Raw genomic sequence first — 25,605 nt, forward strand, 5'->3', positions numbered from 1 at the left:
CTAATCATTAATGGGATTTTAGAATTATGTTCATTTTCTCATAAGAACCTTGTTGTACTCATGTGAGGGGGGAAAAGTAGCATGGTGGGAATTATTTTTTCCTATCTATGCTTTTTATATTTTGCATTTTCCCTCTGAAGCTCCTTTAAAGAAACTGAATTATTTACAAATCTGAATATCAACTTATTTTTAAATTTCCATTTGTGTCTTTCACAGGGATGATTATCATGAAGATGGCTTTTGTCAGCCCTACAGGGGGATTGCATGTGCACGATTCATTGGAAACAGGACTATTTTTGTAGACTCCCTCCAGATGCAAGGGGAAATTGAAAATCGAATTACAGGTAAGAATTATGTACATTTGAAATAGGACAATCATAACTTGTTCAACTCAAGCATGTAAGTGAAAACATTGCTAATTTTATTATCCTTTATACTTATCAATTTGCAGCCTTTCTATTCTTAACCTAATGATGTGGCAAAAGAATCCTCCCTTTTTCTTTTACAATTGAAAATTGAGATCTCTGTTCTCAGTGTGTGTGTTCAGAAGGTGAGCAGTGTGAGTGTGTAAATATAATTGGTGAAATTCATGACCCTAAATCCTAATATCAGAAGCTTGGAAACTACATAGATTTTAATTTTACCTACCTAATTTAGCCTGAGCTGCTTTCTAGTCAGCACTACTTTCTATTTTTGATCTTCATATAGTACGTCATCTATACAGTGTTGTTAGAGAGAGGTTGCTTTACCTTTTCTCCTCCAAGTGCAGAATCATATTTACTTCATCAGTAACACAGTTGACATTTAATTAGATTGAATTTTCCTTTCTTCTGCATATACTCACTATTGTACTATCTTAGCTATTTGGGCAAAAGATAAATAGGCTTACTTCTTGGTATTTCAAGCTTCTTCATTAGACCAATAAGTTCTATATTGGAAGTCTGGTAGGCTTCTTCAACTAAACTTGTCCAAAACAGAATTCATAATACTTTATTATACACCCCCTTTTCTGAACTTCTCTATTGCTGTTAAAGGCACCATGCTTAGCTCTTCAATCTCACTCACTCCATTAAATTTTGTCATTTCTATCTTAACATCATTTCATACACCACACACAGACACTTCATGTACAGACACCCTGGTTCACACAGTCATTATCTCTCTCTAGAACTATTTTAAAAACCTTCTGATGTTCTTGTCTCAAGTCTTTCCCTTCTCCAAATTTTTCTCCCTGTAGCTATGAAAATTATTTTCCTCAAGCATAATTCTAACTGTGTCAGCTCTCTCTTCCTTTCCCTTTCCCCTCAGTGTTTCCCCATTACCTCCAGTATAAAATATAATCATTTTAGCATTTAAAACTAGTCCCTTCCTACTTTTCAATTATGCTTATACTTTACTCTCCTCTAAGGGGCAGCTAGTTGGTGCCATGGATAAAGCACTGGCCCTGGAGTCAGATGGACCTGAGTTCAAATCTCACCTCAGACACTTACTAACTTTGTGCCCTTGGGCAAGTCACTTAATCCCAATTGCCTGAAACATAGAGGGCCATCTCCAGTCATCTTGATATGTATCTTGCCACTGGGCCCAAATGGCTCTGAAAGAGAAAGTGAGGTTGGTGACTTTACACAGCCCTCCCTCACTTAAATCTAATTCACCATCATGGTCCTCTTTGAGAACAGAGGACAAATAGCAACAACAACTCTCCTCCAAGCATTCTACAATCCAACCTTGTTAACCTATTTGTAGTTCTTCATAAGTGATCATTCATCTCTCATTCCCATGCATTTGCATTGGCTATCCCTCATACCTAGAATTTGTTTCCTCCTCACCTCCACCTCTTAGAACCCCTGGATTCTTTCAAAACCTAGATAAAATGCCACATTGTACAAGAGAAAACCTTTTCTAGTCTCCATAGCTGCTAGAGCCTTCCCCTCTAAGGTTACCTTCCATCAGTTTCAAAAGTATCTTGTATATACCTATTTATGTAAATGACATCTCCTCAGCTAGAAGCTCCTTAAGAACAAAGACTAGTTTCGGTTTTTCTTTGTATCCCAAGTGTTTAGCACAGTGCCTAGGATATGATAAGCACTTAAAGTTTAAAATTAGTCTTTCAGATATGAGTGGGAAAGAATTCATGACCAAAAAAAAAAGAAAGAAAGAAAGAAATGGAGGATCACAGAATATATATTAATTATATAAAATTTGAAAGTTTTTGTACAAAACATCCATTTAAAATTAGGAGGGAAATAGTTAATTAGTGAAAACATATTTACAGCAGGTTTCTCTGATAAAGATCTCATGTCCAGGTTATAAAAGGAGTTGACTCAAATTTTAAGAATAAGAGCCGGGGAGCTAGGTGGTGCAGTGGTTAAAGTCCTGACCCTGGATTCAGGAGTACCTGAATTCAAATCCAGCCTCAGACACTTGACACTTACTAGCTGTGTGACCCTAGGCAAGTCACTTAACCCCCATTGCCCTGGAAAAAAAAAAGAGCCATCCTCCAGTTCATAAATGGTCAAAGGACAAAGGATATAAAATTTGTTTCTAAGGAAGAAATCTATTAATAGCCATATGAAAAAGGCTCAAAATCACTAATAATTAGAGAAATATTAAACAGTGCCAAGATTCCATCTCATATCTATCAGAATACCAAAGTTAATTTTAAAAAGGAAAATGAAAAATCTTGGAGGGAGTCAGGGAAACAGACATATTGTTGGTAGGATTGGTCCAACCATATACCCCAGAAGTCACTAAATTGTGCATACCCTTAAAATAATTTATTTCACTACCAGGATTGTACCATAAAGAAATTTTTAAAAGAAAAGTATCCCTATATACATAAATGTTTATAGCAGCTCTTTTGGTAGTAGCAAAGAACAGGAAACAAAGAGAGTGCCCATCAATTGGGGTAAGGCTGAATAAGTTATAGTTCATGAATGTAATAGAATATTATGTTAGGCAGTAAAAAAATTATGAAATGAACATTTTCACAAAACCTTGAAATTTATGTGAACTGAAGTGAAGAGAACCAAAATAATAATTTAAGTAATAATAGCAAAAATCAATAAAATACAAGTTTGAAAGATTTAAGAATCAACTTTTTGATGCACCAAGATTTCTTTGTACTAATGTTGAAGAATGTGACCCACTTCCTGACAAATGGATTTAAGGTGCAAAATGAGACATACATTTTTGTAAATGATCAATATCTTTTGCTTGACTTTGCATGATTGTCAGGGCTTTGTCCTTGTTTTTTTTTCTCTCTCTCTCTTTTTTTTTTAGTGGGAGGTAGAAGGAAGAGAAAATACTCAATTGAAAAAATAAAATAGAAATGAGAAAAATATATAATTATGCCACAACAATAATTCAAAATTGTCCTATTTGTACTTTCTTCTATACTCTGAACTCATTTTTCAAGAATGAGGTCAGCTGCATATCTCCCTCAAGATTCTATGAGTATACCTGGGGAGCACAGTAGTAGCTTTCTCTAATGTCATTGGCTTAAGCCCCCATTCTGGTGTGTCCTCCTCACTGTTAGTTACCAGTGATTAGATCTTCAGTACCATTTAACCAATTAAATTAATTAGCTTTTACAAAAGGTTATTTAAAGATATTATAGAAAACAGAAGTACAAATATTTCTCCACCTAGGGAAACCCTTTGCCTATCCTATCTCAGTTCCTGTGGAGAGTGGGTTCAAAATTTAAGGCAGTTTCTTTGTTAGCATTCATCCCATCAGGTTCATTGCCAAATTGTCAAGGCTCCCTGGATAAGTCTTCATTCCAGCTAGATCTTGGCTGTATCCCAAGGGGCTCTGATATTAATCTCAATTCACAAGGTCATTCTACAGAACCTCATTGCTAGACTGGCTGGCTGCAAAATTTGGCAGATACCCTGGCTCCTAGACTTTAAGTGGCTAGCAGTTCTAACCTGTTGAAACCAACCTATTGTTGACCGTAGCTGAATCTAATACTTTTCCAACTAAAATCATGACAAACCAAATGCAAAGAGACAAAGAACAGGGGCCTATATTCAAGTACCACATATTGTTCTTAGATTGAGAGGGCCCACACACTATTTCTATCTTACCAAAACTCGTCCAGTCAGGAAAAAAGCCAAACCAAGATCCTGGAACTCCTTTACCTGGGAACCTTTTGAATGCATCTTAATTCTGGCTGTGCGACCAGCCAGCAGTACAACTCTTCAAGTTATCAGCTGAATGGAACTAGTTGGCAGAGCACCTATACATGCTCCCAATCCAGGATACCTTTCCAGAGTGAGGCTTCTTTTGTCATACACATACAATTGCCTACCATTATTCTTCTCTTCTGTGAATTAAAAAAAAATTTATTGTTCCACTTTATTTTCTGAAATCAGTATTGCTAACCCACCCACCCCTGTCACTGCTCTTCCCTTAATTAAAAAAGTGAAGGGGGGCAGAGCTTCTAACAAAAAAAGTCAAGCAAAACAAATCTACAAAGTAACCATGTCCACAGACATACGTCTCTTTCTGCTTGTTGGGTACAACCTCTCTCTGGCCAAGGGGTAGATAACATGATTCATCTTAGGTCCTCTGGAGACAGTAGGTAAAATTATCAAAGTGCTTAAATCTTACAAAGTTGTTTTTCTTTGTTCTTGCCCTTGTATAGCTTGTTCTCCTGGTTATGCTTATTTCGTTCTTAATCAGTACTTACTATCCAGGATTCTATGAAATCATCTCTTTTTTCATTCTTTATAGTTCCCTAACATGCCATTATCACATACCATAACATGTTCAGGCATTCCTCCAATTAATGAATACTCCCCTCACACTGTAGTTCTCTTCTTTGTTTTCCTTTTGGGATCCTCACTTGGGATCTGAAAGTGTGTTTTGCTTACAATTATTCCCTCTATTTTACTCCCTTAACTTCCCCTAGCCTTGTTTGTTTACACACGTGTTTCATATTGAGGTTCATCTGAAGCCCACACCTTCCTTTTTGCTTATATACTCATCTTTTCATACACCCCATTTAAAATAAGTGGCAAATTCCCCCTTCATTTCTCTTTTTATACAGTAGTGTATTACTTTTGCTTTCCTTTCTCTTTCCCTTTTACAAGCCCTCTGAGGAGAACCCTGTAGGACAATACTCAGCTTTGTAAGGTAAGTTATTCTTGGTTGTAAGTCTATATCTTTTGATTTTCCCTTTATATCAAATTAGATAATATCAGTAAAGTGCTTAGTATAATGCTTTGCACATAGTAGGTTCTATATAAATGCCTACTCCCTTCCCTTCACCATTTTGGAAAGTTGTAATCCAAGATCTCTGTTTCTTCATAGAAGCTGGTAGGTACTGCTTCTTTCTGGATGTTTGAAGTATATTTTCTTTAATGCAGGAACGCTAATTTTTTTCTACAGTATTCCTGGAACTTTTTTTTTTTGGAATTTCTTAAGAAAAGAACAAGTATTTTTTTTACATTGATTTTTAAAAAAATTTTGTGTTCTAAATTTTCTCCCTCCTCCCAGGCCCTCTTCAAATAATTGAGAAGGCAAGAAAAAGATATTAATTATAAAGTGTGAAATCATGCAAAATATATTTCCATATTAGCTATGTTTCAAAAAAATCAAGCAGAATAAAGTAAGCATAATACGCTTCAGTCTACATTCAAGTTCATCAGTTTTCACTCTGAAGGTGGATAGTATTTTTCATTATGAGTCCTTTGGAATTGTCTTAGACCATTGCATTGGTTAGAGTAGCTAAGTCTTTCACAGTTGATCATTATTGTTGCTATTGTATACAAAAAAAGTCATTTCATAGAGCATGATGGTATTCTATCACAATCAAATACCACAGCTTGTTCAACCATTCCAAAATTGATGGGGACCCCATCAACTTCCAATTGTTATCTATCCCAAAAGTGTTGCCATATATATATATGTGTGTGTATGTATGTATATATATATATATATATATTTGTATATATGTGTTATTTTCCTTTGATCTCTTTGGAATTTGGAATACAGACCTATTACTGGGTCAAAAAGTATATGCAAGTTTAATGTGCATTTCTCTAATAATTAGTGATTTGGATCAGTTCCACATAAATATATATATATATATATTTGTATATATATATATATACATATACATATACATATACATATACATATACATATAATTTTTTTGAGGGATGTTTTCCCAGCATTTTCTGTCAAATAGTGAATTATTGCCCCAACAGTTTGGATTTTTAGGGTTATCAAACACTAAATTACTGTGGTCATTTATTACTACGTATTGTTCATTGTATTTACTACTGTGTATTCCAATGATTCAATTTCTTAGGCACTACCAAATTGTTTAGATGATTACTGCTTTGTAATATAGCTTGAAAATCTGGTACTATTAGGCTGCCTTCCTTCAGATTTTTTTCATTTATCTCCTTGATATTTTTAATAAGCAATAGTATTTTCTTAGTTTTCAGCATTCATTTTTGTAGGATTTTGAGTTCCAAGTTTTTCTCCCTTCCCTCTTCCTTCCCCATGATAGCAAGCAATCTGATATAGGTTACAAATGTGCAATCATGCTGTGAGAGAAGACTCAGAATGAAGGGGGAAAACCACAAGAAAGAAAAAAACAAATAAAATTAAAATAGAATACTTTGATCTGTATTCAAACTCCATAGTTCTTTCTCTGTATGTGGAGAGCATTTTCCATCATGAGTCTTTTGGAATTGTCTTGGATTTTTATATTTCTGAGAACTAATTTTATTGCAGTTCACCATCACATAGTGTTGCTTTTACTGTATACAGTGTTTTCCTGGTTCTGCTCACTTCATTCAGCATCAGTTCATTTAAGCTTTTACGGGTTTTTTTTCCAAAATCTGCCTGCTTATAATTTCTTATAGCACAATAGTATTCCATTACATTCATATACCACAACTTGTTCAGGCATTCCCCAATTGATGGGTATCCCCCTAATTTCCAATTCATTGCCACCACAAAAAAAAAAAACTGCTATAAATTGTTTTTACAGGTGGTCCTTTTTCCTTTTTTATGATTGCTTTGGGATACACACCCAGGTGGTGGTATTGTTGGGTCAAAGGGTATGCACATACCCTTTGGGTATAGTTTGGGCATAGTTCCAAATTGCTCTCCAGAATGGTTGGATCAGTTTACAACTTTACCAATAGTGCATTAGTGTTCTAATTTTCACATATCATCTCCAACATTTCTCATTTTCCTTTTATACCATATTAGCCAATATGATAGGTATGAGGTGGTACCTCAGAGTTGTTTTAATTTGCATTTCTCCGATCATTAGTGATTGAGAACATTTTTTCATATTGCTAATTATAGCTTTAATTTCTTCATCTGAAAATTGCCTGTTCGTATCCTTTGACCATTTCTCAGTTGGGGAAAGACTTATATTTTTACAAATTTGATTCATTTCACTATATATTTGAGAAATGAGGCCTTTATCAGAAACACTGCCTGTAAAAATTGTTTCCCAGCTTTCTGCTTTCCTTCTAATCTTGGTTGTATTTATTTTGTTTGTACAAAACCTTTTTAATTTAATGTATTAAAAATTATCCATTTTATATTTTGATTTGCTCTCTATCTCTTCTTTGATCATAAATTCTTCCCCTCTCCATAGATCTGACAGATATTCCTTTCTCTCCTAATTTCTGTATGGTATCACCTTATATGTTTAAATCATGTACCCATTTTGACCTTATTTTGGTATATGGTGTAAGATGCTGGTCTATACCTATTTTCTGCCATACTATTTTCCAGTTTTCCTAACTTATTTCCCTGATCCACCAATGTGTTTCTTAGCCAGTACCAAATATTTTTGATGATTGCCTCTTTATAATATATTTTTAGGTCTGGTACAGGGAGACCACCTTCCTTTTCAATTTTTCCCTTAATTTCTTTGTTGTTCTTGACGTTTTGTTCTTCCAGGTGAATTTTGTCATTATTTTTTCTAGGTATATACAACATTTTGGGGGTAATTTATTGGTTTGACACAATATGCAAATTAATTTAAGTAGAATTGTCTCATTTTATTATATAGGCTTGGCATATCCATAAGCAATTAATATTTCTCTAGTTGTTTAGATCTGAATTTGTATTAAAAATGTTTTGTAATTATGTTCATATAGTTCCTGGTTATCTCTTAGAAGGTAGACAATTCTATATGTTCTGCAGTTATTTTATTTTTTTTTTACCTCATAAAAGTATTTTATTATTTTCCAGTTACATGTAAAGATAGTGTTCAACATTTGTTTTCATAAGATTCTTAGTTCCAAATTTTTCTCCCTCCCTCTCTTCCCTCCACCCTCCCCAAGACAGAAGGCAATTTGATAATCATATTAAACATATTTCTGCATTAGTCATATTTTGAAAAAAGGATCAGAACACAAGGGAAAACCTCAAGAAAGAAAGAAAAAAGTAAAAAGTAGAAACAGTATGGCTCAATCTGTATTCAGAATCCACAGTTCTTTTTTTCTGGATGTGGAGAACATTTTCCATCATGAGTTCTTTGAAATTGTCTTGTATCTTTGCACTGCTGAAAAGAGCCAAGTCTATCACAGTTGATCATCAAACAATGTTGCTGGAGGTAGAGAGGCCAACCAGCAGGCTATTGCCCTAGACCAGGCCTTAGGTGATGAGGGTCTGTGCCAAGGTGGTAGTAGTGTCAGAGGAGAGAAGTGGGCATATAGGCGGGGTTTTACAATGGTAAAATCAGGCCTTGGGAACAGATTGAATGGGGAGGGGGCAGGGGAGTAAGAGTGAAGAGATGAAGATGACATCTAGATTGTGAACCAGAGTGACTGGGAAAAGATGGTGATATCTTCAACAGTAATAGTCAAGTTAAGAAGAGTGAATGAAGGATATGTGTGTGTTTGTGTGTGTGTGTGTGTGTGTGTGTGTGTGTGTGTGTGTGTGTGTGTGTGTGTGTGAAGATAATGATTTCTGTTTTGGGCAGGTTAAGCTTAAGATTGCTATGGGAAATCCAGTTTGGGATGTCCAGTAGATAGTCGGTGACATAAGATTGGAAATCAACAGAAAGGTTAGGGCCAAATAAGTAGATTTCAGAAACATCAGCTTAGAGATGAAATTTGAAACCAAGAGAGCTGAAATAATGATGGAGAAGAAAAGAGGGCTCAGGAATAAGCCCTTTGTGACACATGTTTAGTGTGCATGGCATGAATAAGGATACAGTAAAGGAACCAACTAGATGGGTAGGAGGAGAATCAGGAAGGAACAGTGTCATGAAAACCTAGAGGAAAGAAAAGATCAGGGTGAAGAGAATGATCAACAGTACAACAGTTATTTTAAATGGAATTTCTCTTTCTATCTCTTCCCACTAGATTTTATTGGTAATATATAGAAATGCTTGTGATTTATGTGGGTTTATTTTATATCCTACAAGTTTGCTAAATTTGTTAATTATTTTGACTAGTTTTTTAATTGATTTTATTGGGTTCTAAGTATATCAATGTCTTCTGCAAACAGTGGTAATTTTCTTTCCTTGTTGCCTATTCTTATTCTATTAATTTATTTTTCTTGTCTTATTGCTAGAGGGAGCATTTTTAGTACAATATTGTATCATTGTGGTGAAAATGGACATGCTTACTTCACCCTGATCTTATTGTTTCTCCTCAAAACAGATGATGTTTAATTTTGGTTTCAAATAGATGCTACTTAAGATTTTAAGAAAACTCTGTTTATTCCTTTGTTTTTTAATGTTTTTAATAGGAATTAGTGTTGTATTTTGTCAAAAGCTTTTTCTTCCTCAGTTGATATAATCATCTTTTTTATCCTTTTTGTAATTGATGTGATCAATTATGTTTATAGTTTTCTTAATACTGAACTAACCCTGCATTCCTGATATAAATGCCACCTTATTATAGTGTTTTATCTTTGTGACATAGTTTGGTCTCCTTGCTAGTATTTTACTTAAAATTTTTATGTTAATATTCCTTAGGGAGAACCTATATGTACAAAAATATTTACAGTAGCTCTAAGAATTTGTAATTGAAATTTAAATTGTAATTGAGATTGTAAGTGTAATTTGTAATTGAAATGTGTCCATCAATTGGGGAATGGTTGGACAAGTTGTGGTACGTTATTGTGATAGAAAACTCTTGTTCTATAAAGAATGGTAAGCAGGATGGTTTCAGAAAAACCTGAAAAGACTGGCATGAACTGATGATAAATAATTGAAGAGAACCAGGAGAACACCGAACATCATAACAACAATATTGTATGATGATCACCTGTGCTATTCTCAGCAAAACAAGGATCGAAGGCAGTTCCAAAGGATTTATGTTGAAAAATACTATTCTTCTCCAGAGAAAGAACTGATGGTATCTGAATGCAGATCAAAGCATTTAAAAAATTTTTTTCTCGAGGTATTTTTTATGGTCTGTGTTTTCTTTCACAACATAACTAATATAGAAATAGATTTTGCATGACTGCACATGTATAGCATATCAAATTAATGGCCTTTTCTGGAAAGAGATAAGAGGGAAGAGAGGGGAAAAGAATTTGAAGCTCAAATTTTTTTAAAAATGTAAAAAAATTGTTTTTGCATACAATTAGAAAAAATATTAGAAAGTAAAAATAATATTCACCAGGTATTTGGCCTATAGATTTCTTTCTCTGTTTTTGCTCTCCCTGGTTCAGGTATCAAAACCATGTTTGTGACATAGAATTGGTCGGGACTTCTCTACTTATTTTTTTAAAATAGTTTATATAGTGTTTATATTAGTTGTTCTTTAAATGTTTGGTAGAATTCACTTTGGTAGCATCTGGTCCTGTGGATTTTTTCCTAGAAATCTCATTCATCACTTTTCAAATTTCCTTTTTAAAGGTAGCATCATTCTATTTCCTTGTTTGCTAATCTGGGAAATTTATATTTTTCTAAATATTCATCCATTTCACTTGGATTGTCAGTTTTATTGGCATATAATTAGGGAAAATATTTTCTAGTAATTGCTTCAACTTCATCTTCATTGATGGAGCTTCTGCCCTTTTCATTTTTGACATTGGTAATTGGGTTTTCTTCTTTCTTTTTAAAAATCACATTGCCTAGTGCTTTATCTATTTTGTTGGGTTTTCATAAAACCAACTCCTGATTTTACTTATTAGTTCAATGGTATTTTTACTTTCCATTTTATTAATCTCTCCTTTTCTTTTCAGGATTTTTTGTGTGTGTTTAATTGCAGATTTAATTTTTTTATAGTTCTTTTTAGTTGCATGCCACATTCATCTGTGTTCTCTTTTTTATTAATGTAATAATTTAGAGGCAAAATTTTCCTTCTACTTACTGCCTTGGCAGCATCCCACATATTTTGGTATGTTGCCTCATTGTTTTCATTTCTTTAAGGAAATTAATTTTTTCTATGATTTGAGCTTTAACCCACTCATTCTTTAGGATTAGGTTATTTAATTTCTTATTCATTTTTGCTCTCTACTTAAAGACCCTTTATTGAGTATAATTTTTATTGCATTATGGTCCAAGGGAGGAACATTTCATATTTTTGGTTTTCTACCTTTGTTTATTAGGTTTTTATGCCTAATACATAACTGATTTTTTTTTTTTGGTGTCTTGTACAGATGAGGGAAATGATATAATCCTTTCTATTCCCATTCAGCTTTCTCCAGGAATCTATCATATCTATCTTTTCCAAAATTCTCTTGTCTCCTTAACTCCTTTCTCATTTATTTTATGATTGTATTTGTCCAGTTATACAAGGGGAAAATTGAAGTTCCCCCACTAATATAGTTTGACTATTTCCTCCTGTAACTTATTTAACTTTTCCTTTTAGAATTTGGATGCTATTCAATTGGATGCATATATGTTTAGTATTGCTATTACTTCATTATCTTTGATACCTTTTAACAAAATGTAATTTCCTGGATTATCTCCTTCAATTAAATCTGTTTTTGTTTTCTGTGAGATCATGATTGCTACCTCTGCCTTTTTACTTTAGCTGAAACATAATCGCTTCTCTTTGAGCCCCTTATTTGATTCTCACTGTGCCTTTCTCTTTCAAGCATGTTTCTTGTAAACAATATATTGTTGTACCCTGGTTTCTAATCCATTCTGTTTCCTGCTTCTATTTTACAGGTGAGTTCATCCTATTCATATTAACAATTATGATTACTGTATATTGCTCTCCAACCCATTTTTTTCTATTTATCCTTCCCTCTCTCCTTTTTGCTGTCCTTCCTCAAAATTCTGTTTTTCTTCTGATCAATGCCTCTCTTAACCTTCCCTCTCTATTCCCCCCTTCTCTTATCTCTTTCCTTTCCTACTTCCCTGTTCAGTAAGATATCAGTCTATCTATCTATCTATCTATCTATCTATCTATCTATTGAATAGTTGCTGTCTATAAGGTGGCTAAAATTCTAGCTAGGCTGTCTAAAAATCTAATGAGTGGTCACCAATAAATTAGAAGCTTTAGCAAGAGTTTAGACTTTTAAGCATTTATTAAGGAGCATAAGAATGATTTGGTGAAGAGAGAGAAAGAGGCCTGCCTAGATGCCTTCATCTATCTATCTCAGGTCCCTGGAGAGAGAGAGAGCGTGCCTCACCCCTTCTTCCTCCCAGAAGCCTCTTGTCTCCCCGCAGACTGTCCACACACATTAGCTCCAAGCTAATTGGCTGGTAGCTTTGATCAATAGTACCCATGAGCAAACATAACTTCCTGATGCTAAGGAACTGACCTTCTAAGCCACATGGCTTGCCCTCAGACACCTTCTCCTTGTGGCAGAGCTTTCCTACAGTATCTCTCCAGCAGGGGGTGTCACTCCAATTCTCACACTATCTATCTATCTATCTATCTATCTATCTATCTATCTATCTATCTATCTATCTATCTATCTATCTGTTTATGTAGCTATTCATTTATATAGATCTATCTCTATACATATTTATCTATAGAGCTATATAGATCTATCAATATTTATTTATCTCTATATCTAGATTTATATATCTCTATATTTGTCTCTCTCTCTCTATTCTTCCCACTTTGAACCAGATCAGATGAGAATGAGTTAAAAATGTTTCAAACCCCTTCCTCCATTATAAAAACCCTCAAGATAACATTTCCAATTTCCCTCTTTCCCCCTTCTCCCAGTGCATCCTTCTTTCTCATCCTTTTATTTTTTAGATTATTCTAATAAAATCAACTCAGACCCATGCCTTCTGTCTATATAAACTCTTTCTATCTCCCTTTATAATGATAAAGTTCTTAGAAATTAAAGGTATCATTTTTCCATATAAGAATAAAAACATTTAAAACATATTGAGTCCCATATGATTTTTCTTTCATATTTACCTTTTTATGCTTTACTTGAGCTTTGCGTATGAATGTCAGATCTTCTATTTAGCTCTGGTCTTTTCACCAAGAATTCTCTAAATTCCTCTATTTCATCAATATCTATCTCTCCCTCACCACCCCACCACCCCCCCGCCAAGGATCATACCCAGTTTTGTCAGGTAAATTATTCTTGATTGCACTGCAGTCCAGTGATATTTGATGTTTGGTTGGGTGGGTGGGTGTTTTTTTTTTCCCCTGGCTGCTTGTAGTATTTTCTCTCTGATATGGGAGCTCTGAAATTTGACTGTAATATTCCTAGTTTTCATTTTGGGATCTTTTTCAGGAAGTGATCAGCAAATTATTTCAATTTCTGTTTTACCCTCTGATTCTAATATGTAGTTTTCCTTGATAATTTCTTACAATATAATAGCTAGGCTATATTCTATAAATATAGTCCAGGAAGTTCAGGAATTCTTAAATTATCTCTTCTCAATCTGTAATCCAGGATCAGGTTTTTTTCTGATGAGATAGCTCATTTCTTCTATTTTTTTTACTTTGTTTTATTGTTTCTTATGTAGTCATATAGTCATTAGTAGTTCAATTACAAAGTAACAAAGGAGCTATAGAAAGAAAAATTTTTTAAAGTTTAAAATTACTGATATACTACTTAAAAGTGATACAATACCTCAAGGTTGCATACCTACACTGACAAAATAGTAAAACATCTTTATTGTCATTTACAAGTTTTTTATCAGGATAGACCTAATGGTCTTCTCATTCTTTAAATCTTCATGCATACAAATGTAAGTACAGAAAGTTTTATCCACATCCACATTGAACCATTTTTGCTCAGATGACTAGGGCATTATCTGAAAACAGTAATGTGGTCCATGCAGTACTTTTTTTTTTTTGGTGAGGCAATTAAGGTTAAGTGATTTGCCCAGGGTCACACAGCTAGTAAGTGTCAAGTGTCTGAGGTCAGTTTTGAACTCAGGTCCTCCTGACTCCAGGGCCGGTGCTCTATCCACTGTGCCACCTAGCTGTCCCTATGCAGTATTTCTTAACAGTGGGACTAAGATAGCTTGAAAACCAGTCTTCAAAAACAGTTTTAGTCGCCAATGGTTTCTTATTCAAATGTCAAAGAACTGGAAGCAATCAATCTTTGTAGCCTTTCTTTGTATGAGGATTTTAATACTGATAAACATGCTGTGGTTGTCATTTAAAATCCCTTTCTACATTATCTCAATAAAAGTATTAGGCAATTTTTTTTCATTTTTGTGGGGCAGTGAGGGTTAAGTGACTTGCCCAAGGTCACATAGCTGGTAAGTGTCAAGTGTCTGAGGCCGGATTTGAACTCAGGTCCTCTTGAATCCAAGGCCAGTGCTTTATTCACTGTGCCACCTAGCTGGTATTAGGCAATTTTTAGACACTTTAAGTTGAAGTTGAGGGTTTCTTTTTTCTTTTGCAGAAATATTAATGTGAGCAGGCATCCTTTTCTTAAATAAGTCAATTAAATTTTGTTGATCAGTGTATCCACCTTCTTAAATTATTTTCTTTAGAACATCAGGATATCGGGGGTAGGTAGGTGGTGCAGAGGATAAAGCAATGACCCTGGATTTAGGAGGACCTGAGTTCAAATGAGGTCTCAGACACTTGACACTTACTAGCTGTGTGACCCTGGGGAAGTCACTTAATCCTCATTGCCCTGCAGAAAAACAAAAACAAAAGAAACAAACAAAAATACCATCAGGATATTTATCTTCCACATCCTCATCTGCACTGGCCACCTGCAAACCAGCCAATGTTTTCAATAAAAATATTCATCACTATCTACTTCATTTCCATTTTTTCCTGCCTAAAATAAATTTGAAGCTTTTGTCTTCAATGACTCCTTATTAGAGGAAAGTGTTCTAATTTCTGTTTTCAATCAAACAGATAAAAACCACTACATTTCTATTGTTGGAACACTTCTACTGTTATTACACCACAGAAAGCTGATAACATGTTGCCCTTTTTCTTTTATTTCACCTGTGTGAAATAAAAGAAGTACCATGTACCATGGAGTAAGGTATTCTGATATCTTGTCCTATTTTATAGCTATTGTGACTATTTTCATGCTGTTCAGTTATATAAAATTTTTGTTCCAGTGTAATAATTAGCCTCTTCTTTTTTTTTTTTTGTATTGGCAGTGTTACCATCTCAAGTAGTGCTTTGAAAAAAAAAACCAGTTAACTACTGTTGGTTATATAGTACATAGCAGAAGATCACATGATGACTGCAGATTGACAGTGTAGCAGCAAGTAAAACACCTTGAATACCTCATGTGTTGCATTAATTGAATTTTGGCTTACATTAAATGTGACCTAGTATCATTTAACAGTTAACAAAAGTAGCCTCAATATCATATCTCTTTTACTGACACTGATGTTTGAGGAGGTCACAAAGGTGGTAAATGTTGGATCCATGTTTCAAACTCAGATCTTTAAGTTTTGTAAAGAGAATCATATAAGAAATTACAACATCTCCATTTGTCTGACTTAATCCTTCCTACTGGGGAATAGCACCATTTCCTTTAATGTATGTTCCTGAATTTGTCAAGAGTGAAACCTGTAGACTATGTGAACAGTGATTATTTGGAAACTGGTGAGGTGATCCAAAGTAAAGCGAACATAATCAGAACAATTTATACAATAAAAGCAACAATGTAAAGATAAACCACTTTGAAAGCTTTAGGCACTCTGATCAACAATGTGACCAACAGCACTTCTAAAGGAATCATAATTAGATGCATGGTCCCCCTCAAGATAGAGAGTAAAGATTAGAGTATATTTTCTTCCTTCCTTCCTTCCTTCCTTCCTTCCTTCCTTCCTTCCTTCCTTCCTTCCTTCCTTCCTTCCTTCCTTCCTTCCTTCCTTCCTTCCTTCCTTCCTTCCTTCCTTCCTTCCTTCCTTCCTCCCTTCTTTTCTGAACTTGGCTAATTTGGTTTGTTTGACTATACATACTTATAACGGGTTTTGCTCTTCTTACCTTCTTAATGATTAGGAAAGTGTGAAGTGGGAGAGAAATAATCTAGAACTGAAAATAAGATTGAATTGAAAAAAAGAAAATGGTGTTCCTAATACTCTGGATATTGTCTTGCAGCTGCACTCACCATGATTGGCACTTCCACCCATTTATCTGATCAGTGTTCCCAGTTTGCTATTCCTTCCTTCTGCCACTTTGTATTTCCACTTTGTGATGAGTGGTCCAGGACTCCCAAACGTAGGGAGCTGTGCCGGGATGAATGTGAAGTTCTGGAGAATGATCTGTGTCAACAAGAATATAACATTGCCCGCTCGAATCCCCTCATCCTCATGCAGCTGCAGCTGCCCAAGTGTGAGGATCTACCACTACCTGAAAGTGCAGAGGCTGCCAACTGCATGAGAATTGGCATCCCTGTGGAACGCCTCAACCAATGTAAGCTTTGATCTTACTTTTCTCATTTTCCTTATCTACCATGTCATTTTCTGAGAATTCTGAATGTGATTTCATTCTTAGTTAGACTTAATAACCACAGCCAACCCTGTTTGATTTAATTAGCTCTTTTCCATTTCACTAACGGCTTTTAGAGCTCCAAATTATGCCATACAGAAAAAGAAATCTTAAATTATTCTGAAAATATTGGGGGAGAGGCTATCTTGTGTTTAATTTAAAATAATAATGGCAACTTATTAGTATTGAATTTTACAAAGTTGTTTTCCTCCTCATTTGAGTTTGATGCTGCAGGTGATACTGTTTTCATTTGAAAGACAAAGAGACTGAGAGACAAAGGAAAATCCCCATAGCTCATAAATATCAGAACCATGACTTGAACTCAGATTGTATTCATTCCAATCCAATGTATTTTTCCACTGCACTTTCTTTTTAAAAAAAATAGAAATCCCATTGATATCTGTCCTTTCCTAGTAAAGGATGGAAGATCCCTGCCTCCTTCTATAGAAAAGGTCCATTCTCATTTCCAAGCTCTCAGATTCTCTTTATCTTTAAATGTGCTTTACAGTTAAATGGTGTTTTCTCAATACTTCTAAAAGAGAAGACCACATATGTTCTAAGATGGAACCTGGGAGTGGTTTATTCTGGAGTATACAATGACAAAGATATTGTTTCATCTTCATATCCCCAAAGTTGTGTGTGTCTTTATTTCCATTGCATATGATATTTACTTAATTCTTATAATGGTGGGTGGCTGTATTAATTCTGAATGGAATTTGAGTCTTTATTACTATATAGCATATTTACTCTAAAAGTATGAATCTGAAGTCTAATTTATTTAGTATATGTTTATTAATTGATTTTTATTATATTATTCTAGATGCTGAATTTAAATATAAAGTTCTCTTTGAGCTACACTTGGAAGGTTATTATATTTCTCAGAAATTACCCAAAACTGTATTGTCATACTGAATTCCATTTTACATTTATGTTAATGGTGTTAATTTAATTTGACTAAATTGCAAGGGGTAGAGGGTTGAGGTATAGAAGTAATGTCCCCTAAATTTTTTAACTCCTAAAATCTAGGGTTTTTTTTCCTTCAGATCACCAATGCTACAATGGCTCTGGAGCAGATTATAGAGGAACTATAAGCACCACTCAATCAGGCCATCAGTGCCAAGCCTGGAATGCCCAATATCCACACAGTCATCACCTGTCAAGCATGGATTTCCCAGAAATATCGGGGGGGCATGCCTACTGCCGAAATCCTGGAGGACAAATGGAAGGTCCCTGGTGTTTTACACAGAATAAAAACGTACGCATGGAACTGTGTGACATACCTTCTTGTAGTATGTATTATTTTTTTTAAATATTGTCCAGATATTTGATATATGTAAACTTGCATTAATAATGTCCCCTACAATGACTCCTAACTCTCTCACTAAATACTTATTTGACTTTGGGCAAATCATCTAATCTTAGTTATTTATTGATAAAGTAGAGATAATATCACCCTCTTAATTACAATTTATCAAAAATTATCCTGTTTGGGAGTATAGAGTCACTTAATTCCTTTTTAGCTTTTCATCATTTCACTGTTTTTCAATTTTTTTAACAGAGTGGGCAAAACCAAAGTGTTATGAAATTCACATTCTTTATTCTTCCAACTTGGTGACAATTCTAATTAAAGGTTTTGTCAAAGAAGAGGTCATAATTAATGAGATTTTTAGATTATCAATGTATTTCAATGATTCGTGAATCTTTCACCTCAGCATAAATAAATTGAGGATTATGCTTTAAAATAAATACACTTCAGAGTCAGAAAGAAGGTTTACCAGTTGCTTCAACATATCTACCTTCTCATTAGTGTAAGTACTCCCTCAAAGGGTATTTATAGTGATGTATAAAATAGGAATAAATAAAATTTAGAAATAATTATTTTCCTATTTATCTAAGATAGCCTTAGTGCCAACAATACAAAGTCTATCACTAAGATAGTGAGAACTTCAGGACAAATATCACTAGTAAAGGAGAATCATCATAGTCAGTCTTCCCTTGCTCATCATTTTTATATAAAGCAAACCTGGCCAACATTAATTTGAAGGGCAATCTTGATGTAATATAGGAAAATATAAAGAACACTCTACTTTAGGACCAGAAGACCTGGGTTCAAATCCCTGCTCTAGCCCGTTTTAGTTGTATAACCTGGATTATTTTGTTTCATTCCTTTAGCCTCAGTTCACTTATCTTTGAAATTAAAGGGTTGGACCAAATGATCTCTAAGGTTCTTTTTAATTCTAACATTCTCTGTGATCAAGGAAATAATAGAGGGCAAACATTTTGATACCATACTCAGTACATAGACATATTTGGGAGGCAGGTCTTGCTGAAAATGTGTCATTAGAATGGCTAAATGGCCTATGCTTCTTGACTTCAAGGTGGCAAACTTGAGGTTGGAGAAGAGATACCCAGCACATGAGGATCCTCTTTAAGTCTGAAAATCAGAGATATTGACCTGACTCACAGGATTTTACTTATTGTATTTTATTTTTTAATTTTATTTTTGCATGGCAATGAGGGTTAAGTGACTTGCCCAGGGTCACACAGCTATTAAATGTCAAGTGTCTGATGTTGGATTTGAACTCAGGTCCTCCTGAATCCAGGGCCAGTGCTTTATTCACTGCACCACCTAGCTGCCCCCTTGACTCACAGGATTTTGATCTTTTCAACCTTCTAAAATAGAATCTGCTTCATTCCAAGATGACATAGTAGAGATGAGGGTAAAGACAGGGAGTGGATATTTAGTTACATTTTCCCCTTTCAGCCAGGAATTAACTTTGAAGTCACTAGAGCTTTATCCAAAGGAAAGAAACAAAACTGTCTCCAAGTGGCTTTTACTAACTACTCATGATAGCTGAGTTTTACATTGTGATTTAAGATTTATAAAATGCTTTACATATGGTATCTCATTTGATTCTTACTACAGTGCAATAAGGTAGGTACCCCAAGTATTATGATGTTCATTTTACAGATGCCAAAAAGGCAACTTAAAGGAGTTAAGTGTCTCACCCATGGTTATATAATTTATATGTATTTAACTTTGAATTCAAACACTGGTCTTGCCTGACCTCAATTCCAGTGCTCTTTCTGCTATTCTTTATTGCCTTACCAAGAACAATGTCACTAAACTATAATTTAGTAAGAATGGTGTTTTCAGTGTTAAAGTATTTTTCTGGCATACAAAACTCTTCATGTAAAAGTAGGCAAATTACTTCACCTTTCTGGTCCTCTGATTTTTCATTATAAAATGAGGTGATTGGAATAGTTGACTTCTACAATTTGTTCCAGTTCTAATATTCTCCAGTTTTATCAGTAAAGCCTATTTATCATCAATAGACCATAGGAAAGCAGTCCATCGAACATGCAGTTCTCACCAATATAGATTTCCTCACCTCTTTTTATATTGCCTGTGAAGTTTTTGTGACATGGAACTATTCTATTGTTTCATGCGAATGAGCTCAGAAAAACAATTTCTATTTAGGCTGAATCTCCCTACTGTTTTTCATACAGTGTTCTGCACACATTTATTGCTTTTTTGCTAATACTGTTGACTGGTTGACTAGAATTTTACCAGTTTATGAAATAGTGTCATTTACCTGAAAGTGAAAATCCTATATATTGTTCTTTACTTTTAAAAGTAAAAATAAAATAATTTCAATAGTCGTAGGGAAAAACTAGTGTGGCTAATATGATCCAATGATTCTGTCTTCCCTTCATGAACTCATTACTTCTCAATGCCTTTACTGAAATTTCAATCACCAATGAATCATCTCAGATTGTAAGAGCTTCACTAAAGCTATTGTGAAATGTGCAATAACAAATATTTCAGCATTAAGACAGAATGCACAATTGTTTCATTTTCACCCATATTCAACGGTTTGTGATAGGAAATTGTGATTTGATCTCATTTATTACATAAAAACATTTCAAAATAAATATACTGTACTAAGTAAGGAAAATGAATATTAACTGCCTTCAGTTAATTCTAGCATGCAGTTATTAATTATTACAATGGATATTATTTAGTTTCAAGTATATAGGAAAGTATATTATATTTATATGAGCTTAGCTTATGCTGCTTTTCAAGTTCAGCATTTTGCCTTTTTATGAAGTTTAAGAGGGTATATTTGTACATTTAAATATTTTATGAGTGCTTCTTATTGAAAAAGATAATTTGAAACAGCATTTAATACTTATTCTTAACAGGTCCCCAGGATAGCAGTAAAATGGGAATCCTCTACATCTTGGTCCCTAGCATTGCAATACCCTTGGTCATTGCATGCCTTTTCTTCTTGGTCTGTATGTGTAGAAATAAACAAAAAGCATCTGGTGCCACACCACAACGGCGCCAGCTGATGGCATCCCCTAGCCAGGACATGGAAATGCCACTTATTAATCAACACAAACAGGTATCCCTGTATAATCATTTCCAGAGTTGACTTGAACAGTTTACTCTGTGTGTGTGTACACATATATACATATACATACATACATAGATATACACATATGTGTATATCTATGTGTGTATATATGTATATCTATGTTTGTGTGTGTGTCTGTATCCTTAAGTTTTTTCAAGGTGGACCAAAAGTCATGGTGCTTTAATAGTTTTTTGAAAATGTTTTTTTCTTTATTTTTGTCATTTATGAGATTTGATTTTTCACACATAATGTAAATTCATTTCCTATATATACTTTATATGATGCCATGGAATTGTAAATTAAAAACAAAAAATAAAGGACTTATTAAATATTGAAACCCCTCCATGATTTTTGGCCCACCCTATATATTTTACAATATAGTGTGCCCTTGGTTGTCCTTTGAAGATGTAATAGCAAATATGTTATCTTTTTAGATATCTATGTAGCTATATAATATATAACAAACATATCTTACATATATGTTTATATATAAACATAATAATTGAAAGAATTAGTATTCAACAAGATTTATCTTTCTTGAATAATTAAACTTTCTTTTCCTAAAGGATAGATCAAGGTGATATTAACTGTTTACCATCAGTTGTTAATAGGAAAGCAATCTATCAACCATGCAATATTCTCAAATATAGATTTCCTCATTTTTTATATTACCTGTAATATTTCTGTGACATGGAAATATTCTATTGTTTCATGTGATGGAGCAATTTCTGTTTAGGCTGCATTTCCCTACTGTGCCATAGGAGTGACTGAATTTATACAGAAAGATTTTTCTTAGCTATTGGTTTTTGAAATGTTATAGATACTTCTTCCATTTCTAGAAAACTTTTTTAATTGAAAGGATGATTTAAATTCTCTAATAAAAAAATATGATTTAGGAGGGAAAGAACATAATCCTAATTTTCTATGGAAGTATTAAAAATCATTAATTAATATGATGAGATAGCATCCTAAGGTGATATGGCTAATTTATATGAAAAGTATCTCATCAAAGTTTTATATAGTTTAATTTGGCACCTTTTGATCTGCTGAGATACAGAGATTCAAAGAACATTCTTCATTATTTGCAATTACTATGACCTATATCAATATCAAATAGAAATGTCCATACAGAAGATTCTTTATGGGAAATAAATTTACACTTAGGTAACTGACATCAAGTATTGTAATTCCTCTGAATCAAACCCCAAAATTAACAATCAGATTGAGTTTTTCCTTTTTATGTATAGATGTTTCTGTTGTTACAAATTTAGAAAATATATCATTGTGATTATCTCTTTTTCAGGCCAAACTCAAGGAGATCAATCTGTCTACTATAAGGTTCATGGAAGAGCTAGGAGAAGACAGATTTGGGAAAGTCTACAAAGGTCACCTCTTTGGTACAACACCTGGGGAACAGACACAAACCATAGCTATTAAAACACTTAAAGATAAAGCAGAAGTACCACTCCGAGAAGAATTTAAACATGAAGCCATGATGAGATCAAGGTTGCAACATCCAAATATTGTGTGTTTGCTGGGAATCATGACCAAAGAACAACCCATCAGCATGATATTTGGTTATTGCTCCCACAGTGACCTCCATGAATTCTTGGTCATGAGGTCTCCCCATTCAGATGTGGGAAGCACTGATGATGACAAGACAGTTAAATCAACATTAGAACCAGCAGATTTTTTCCATATTGTAGTACAAGTAGCTGCAGGGATGGAATACCTTTCTAGCCACCATGTTGTCCATAAAGACTTGGCCACCAGAAACATACTTGTATTTGATAAGCTTAATGTAAAAATATCAGATTTGGGCCTTTTTAGGGAAGTTTATTCTGCTGACTACTACAAACTGATAGGAAATTCTCTTCTCCCTATCCGTTGGATGTCCCCTGAGGCAATTATGTATGGCAAATTTTCCATTGATTCTGATATATGGTCCTATGGAGTGGTGCTGTGGGAGATATTCAGCTATGGCCTTCAGCCATATTGTGGATACTCTAACCAGGACGTCATTGAAATGATAAGGAATCGGCAGATTTTGCCCTGTCCTGATGATTGTCCTGCCTGGGTGTATACATTGATGATAGAATGCTGGAATGAATTTCCCAACAGAAGACCAAGATTTAAAGACATCCATAATAGGCTGAGAACATGGGGGAATCTTTCTAATTATAATAGTTCAGCCCAGACATCTGGAGCAAGCAACACCACACAGACAAGTTCTCTTAGCACAAGCCCAGTGAGCAATGTTAGCAATACCAGATACATTGGACCCAAGCAGAAAACTCAGTCTTTCCCTCAGCCACAGTTCATTCCAGTGAAAGGGCAGATAAGACCCATGGTCCCACCTCCCCAACTCTATATACCAGTGAATGGTTATCAGCCAATGCCTGCTTATGGTGCTTATTTGCCTAATTTTTACCCAGTCCAAATCCCCATGCAAATGGCCCCTCAACAGATGCCTTCTCAGATGATTCCCAAACCAGGATCCCACCACAGTGGTAGTGGTTCTACAAGCACAGGCTATGTAACAACAGCCCCCTCCAACACATCTGTAGCTGACAGGGCAGCTCTTCTTTCAGAGGGAAATGATGATGCTCTCAATACAGTGGAAGATGTAGCTCAGAATCCTGTCCAGGAAGAAGAGGAAGAAGGCTCTGTTCCTGAAACAGAGTTACTAGGTGACAATGACACACACCTGCAGATAGATGAAGCAGAAATTCCATCAGAAGCATAGGTGAAAGAGATGACCTTTTAACTTTGGTTTCATCTCTTTTTTTTCCTTTGGTTTCATCTTTTTAATGGGGCTATTTTTAAAACTGTGATCCTCTAAGGGCTATATGATCAGTTAATTGATCAGAAAATTTAGCCATCATTGACACAACAGAAAGCAAATACTAGATGCAGCAGTAATGCTATTCCAGAGATATTGTTGAAATTATTGAAGACTTGATAATATAGAACTGCTGCTTTATTTTTGTCAATAATCCTTGAGAGAAACTGCTCTAAGAGAAGATACTGTTGCTGTGCAACATATTGCTGAGTAGCCTTGCATGTGTGTAATTGATTGTACTTTTAGTCCACAGTTCCTAAGCTGGACAGGGAGAGGAGAAGATTATTTTAAGAGTCCTGAAGTGAGGTACCAAGATAAACAACTTAGGGTACTTTATCTCACTGATAGGATTTTTTTAAAAAACAGAGCTGGTGATATTTGTTTCTAATAATAAAAACATTTTAAATTACTTATCTGTTTTTGGATCAAAGTGGCTCAAAACTCTGGGAAAACAGAATTAAAGAAGGCAGAGAGAATTGTTTCCAATGAGTAATGTGGCAAAAATCTCCAAATAAGATTCGGGCATGAACATGAGCTTTTCTTCCCATTGCTGCACTACTCTTTTCTCCCTCTAGTAAAAAAAAAGACTTATTATTTCACAAATCAAAAGAGAATGGGAGGCAGCTAGGTGGCATGGTGGATAGAGCACTGGCCCTGGAGTCAGGAGTACCTGAGTTCAAATCTGGCCTCAGACACTTAACACTTACTAGCTGTGTGACCCTGGGCAAGTCACTTAACCCCAATTGCCTCACTTGAAAAAAAAAAGAGAATGGGACATTTACTGTGTGCTACAAACCCAAACTTTGCAGTTTTATCTTGGTTGTCAAATATGAAAGAGGTTTTTGAAAACAAGTCTTCTTAAATGTATTTAAATTGGTGCCTTAAAAAAACTCACACATGTATTTTAAAAATTGAATAATTTTAATGATTCTGCATGTCTATCTACCCACCTTACATTCAGGGAAAGTGGCTCCTGATTTTGGAATATCCAAAAAAATACAATACATAATGCAGCTTTGTTCTTTTTTCTTTAAGATGAATCATGTACAGAACTTAAAATGTAATTTATATTTTATTACATTTCATATACCTTTTTCATTGAAGTATTTTCATCTTAAATAATGATTTTATAATTTATCTGTTTTCATTGTTCATTTGAGGATACAATTTTGTTGTATTTTATAGTGTTCATTTTTATAAAATATGAAAATAAGGTCCATTCATTTCATGAATTCTATAAAAACACACACTGTATTATGGCTAGTACACATGATAGTCATCATTTGTAAATCCAATATCTATTGGATTCAATAAATTTATAGAGAAAGTTTGATTAATTTATCTTTAGGACTCGTTTTTATGGTGGCAATAAAATGTTGGAAATGGTTGAGTATTTAAATTTCATAAAGCTATAAGGTACTTTAAAAACATTATCAAATATTTTAGAAGTAATAATTTATATAATTCATATCTTAATTATATAGTTTATGTGTTGACTCAG

General features: G+C 34.3%; 1 protein-coding gene across 1 annotated transcript in view; it reads left to right on the forward strand.

Moving 5' to 3' along the window:
• ROR2 (receptor tyrosine kinase like orphan receptor 2) overlaps nt 1–25,374 on the forward strand; it is a 301,924-nt gene extending 276,550 nt beyond the window's left edge. Inside the window, exons 5-9 of the mRNA XM_043978627.1 lie at nt 217–344; nt 16,452–16,766; nt 17,885–18,130; nt 21,048–21,250; nt 22,566–25,374. Coding sequence (XP_043834562.1) covers nt 217–344; nt 16,452–16,766; nt 17,885–18,130; nt 21,048–21,250; nt 22,566–24,008 — 2,335 coding nt within the window. The 3' untranslated portion in view covers nt 24,009–25,374. The remainder of the gene's footprint in view (nt 1–216; nt 345–16,451; nt 16,767–17,884; nt 18,131–21,047; nt 21,251–22,565) is intronic.
• The last annotated feature ends 231 nt before the right edge of the window (nt 25,375–25,605 follow it).

The sequence above is a fragment of the Dromiciops gliroides genome, chromosome 1 (genome assembly GCF_019393635.1).
Source record: "Dromiciops gliroides isolate mDroGli1 chromosome 1, mDroGli1.pri, whole genome shotgun sequence".
In the NCBI taxonomy this organism is placed as follows: Eukaryota; Metazoa; Chordata; class Mammalia; order Microbiotheria; family Microbiotheriidae; genus Dromiciops; species Dromiciops gliroides.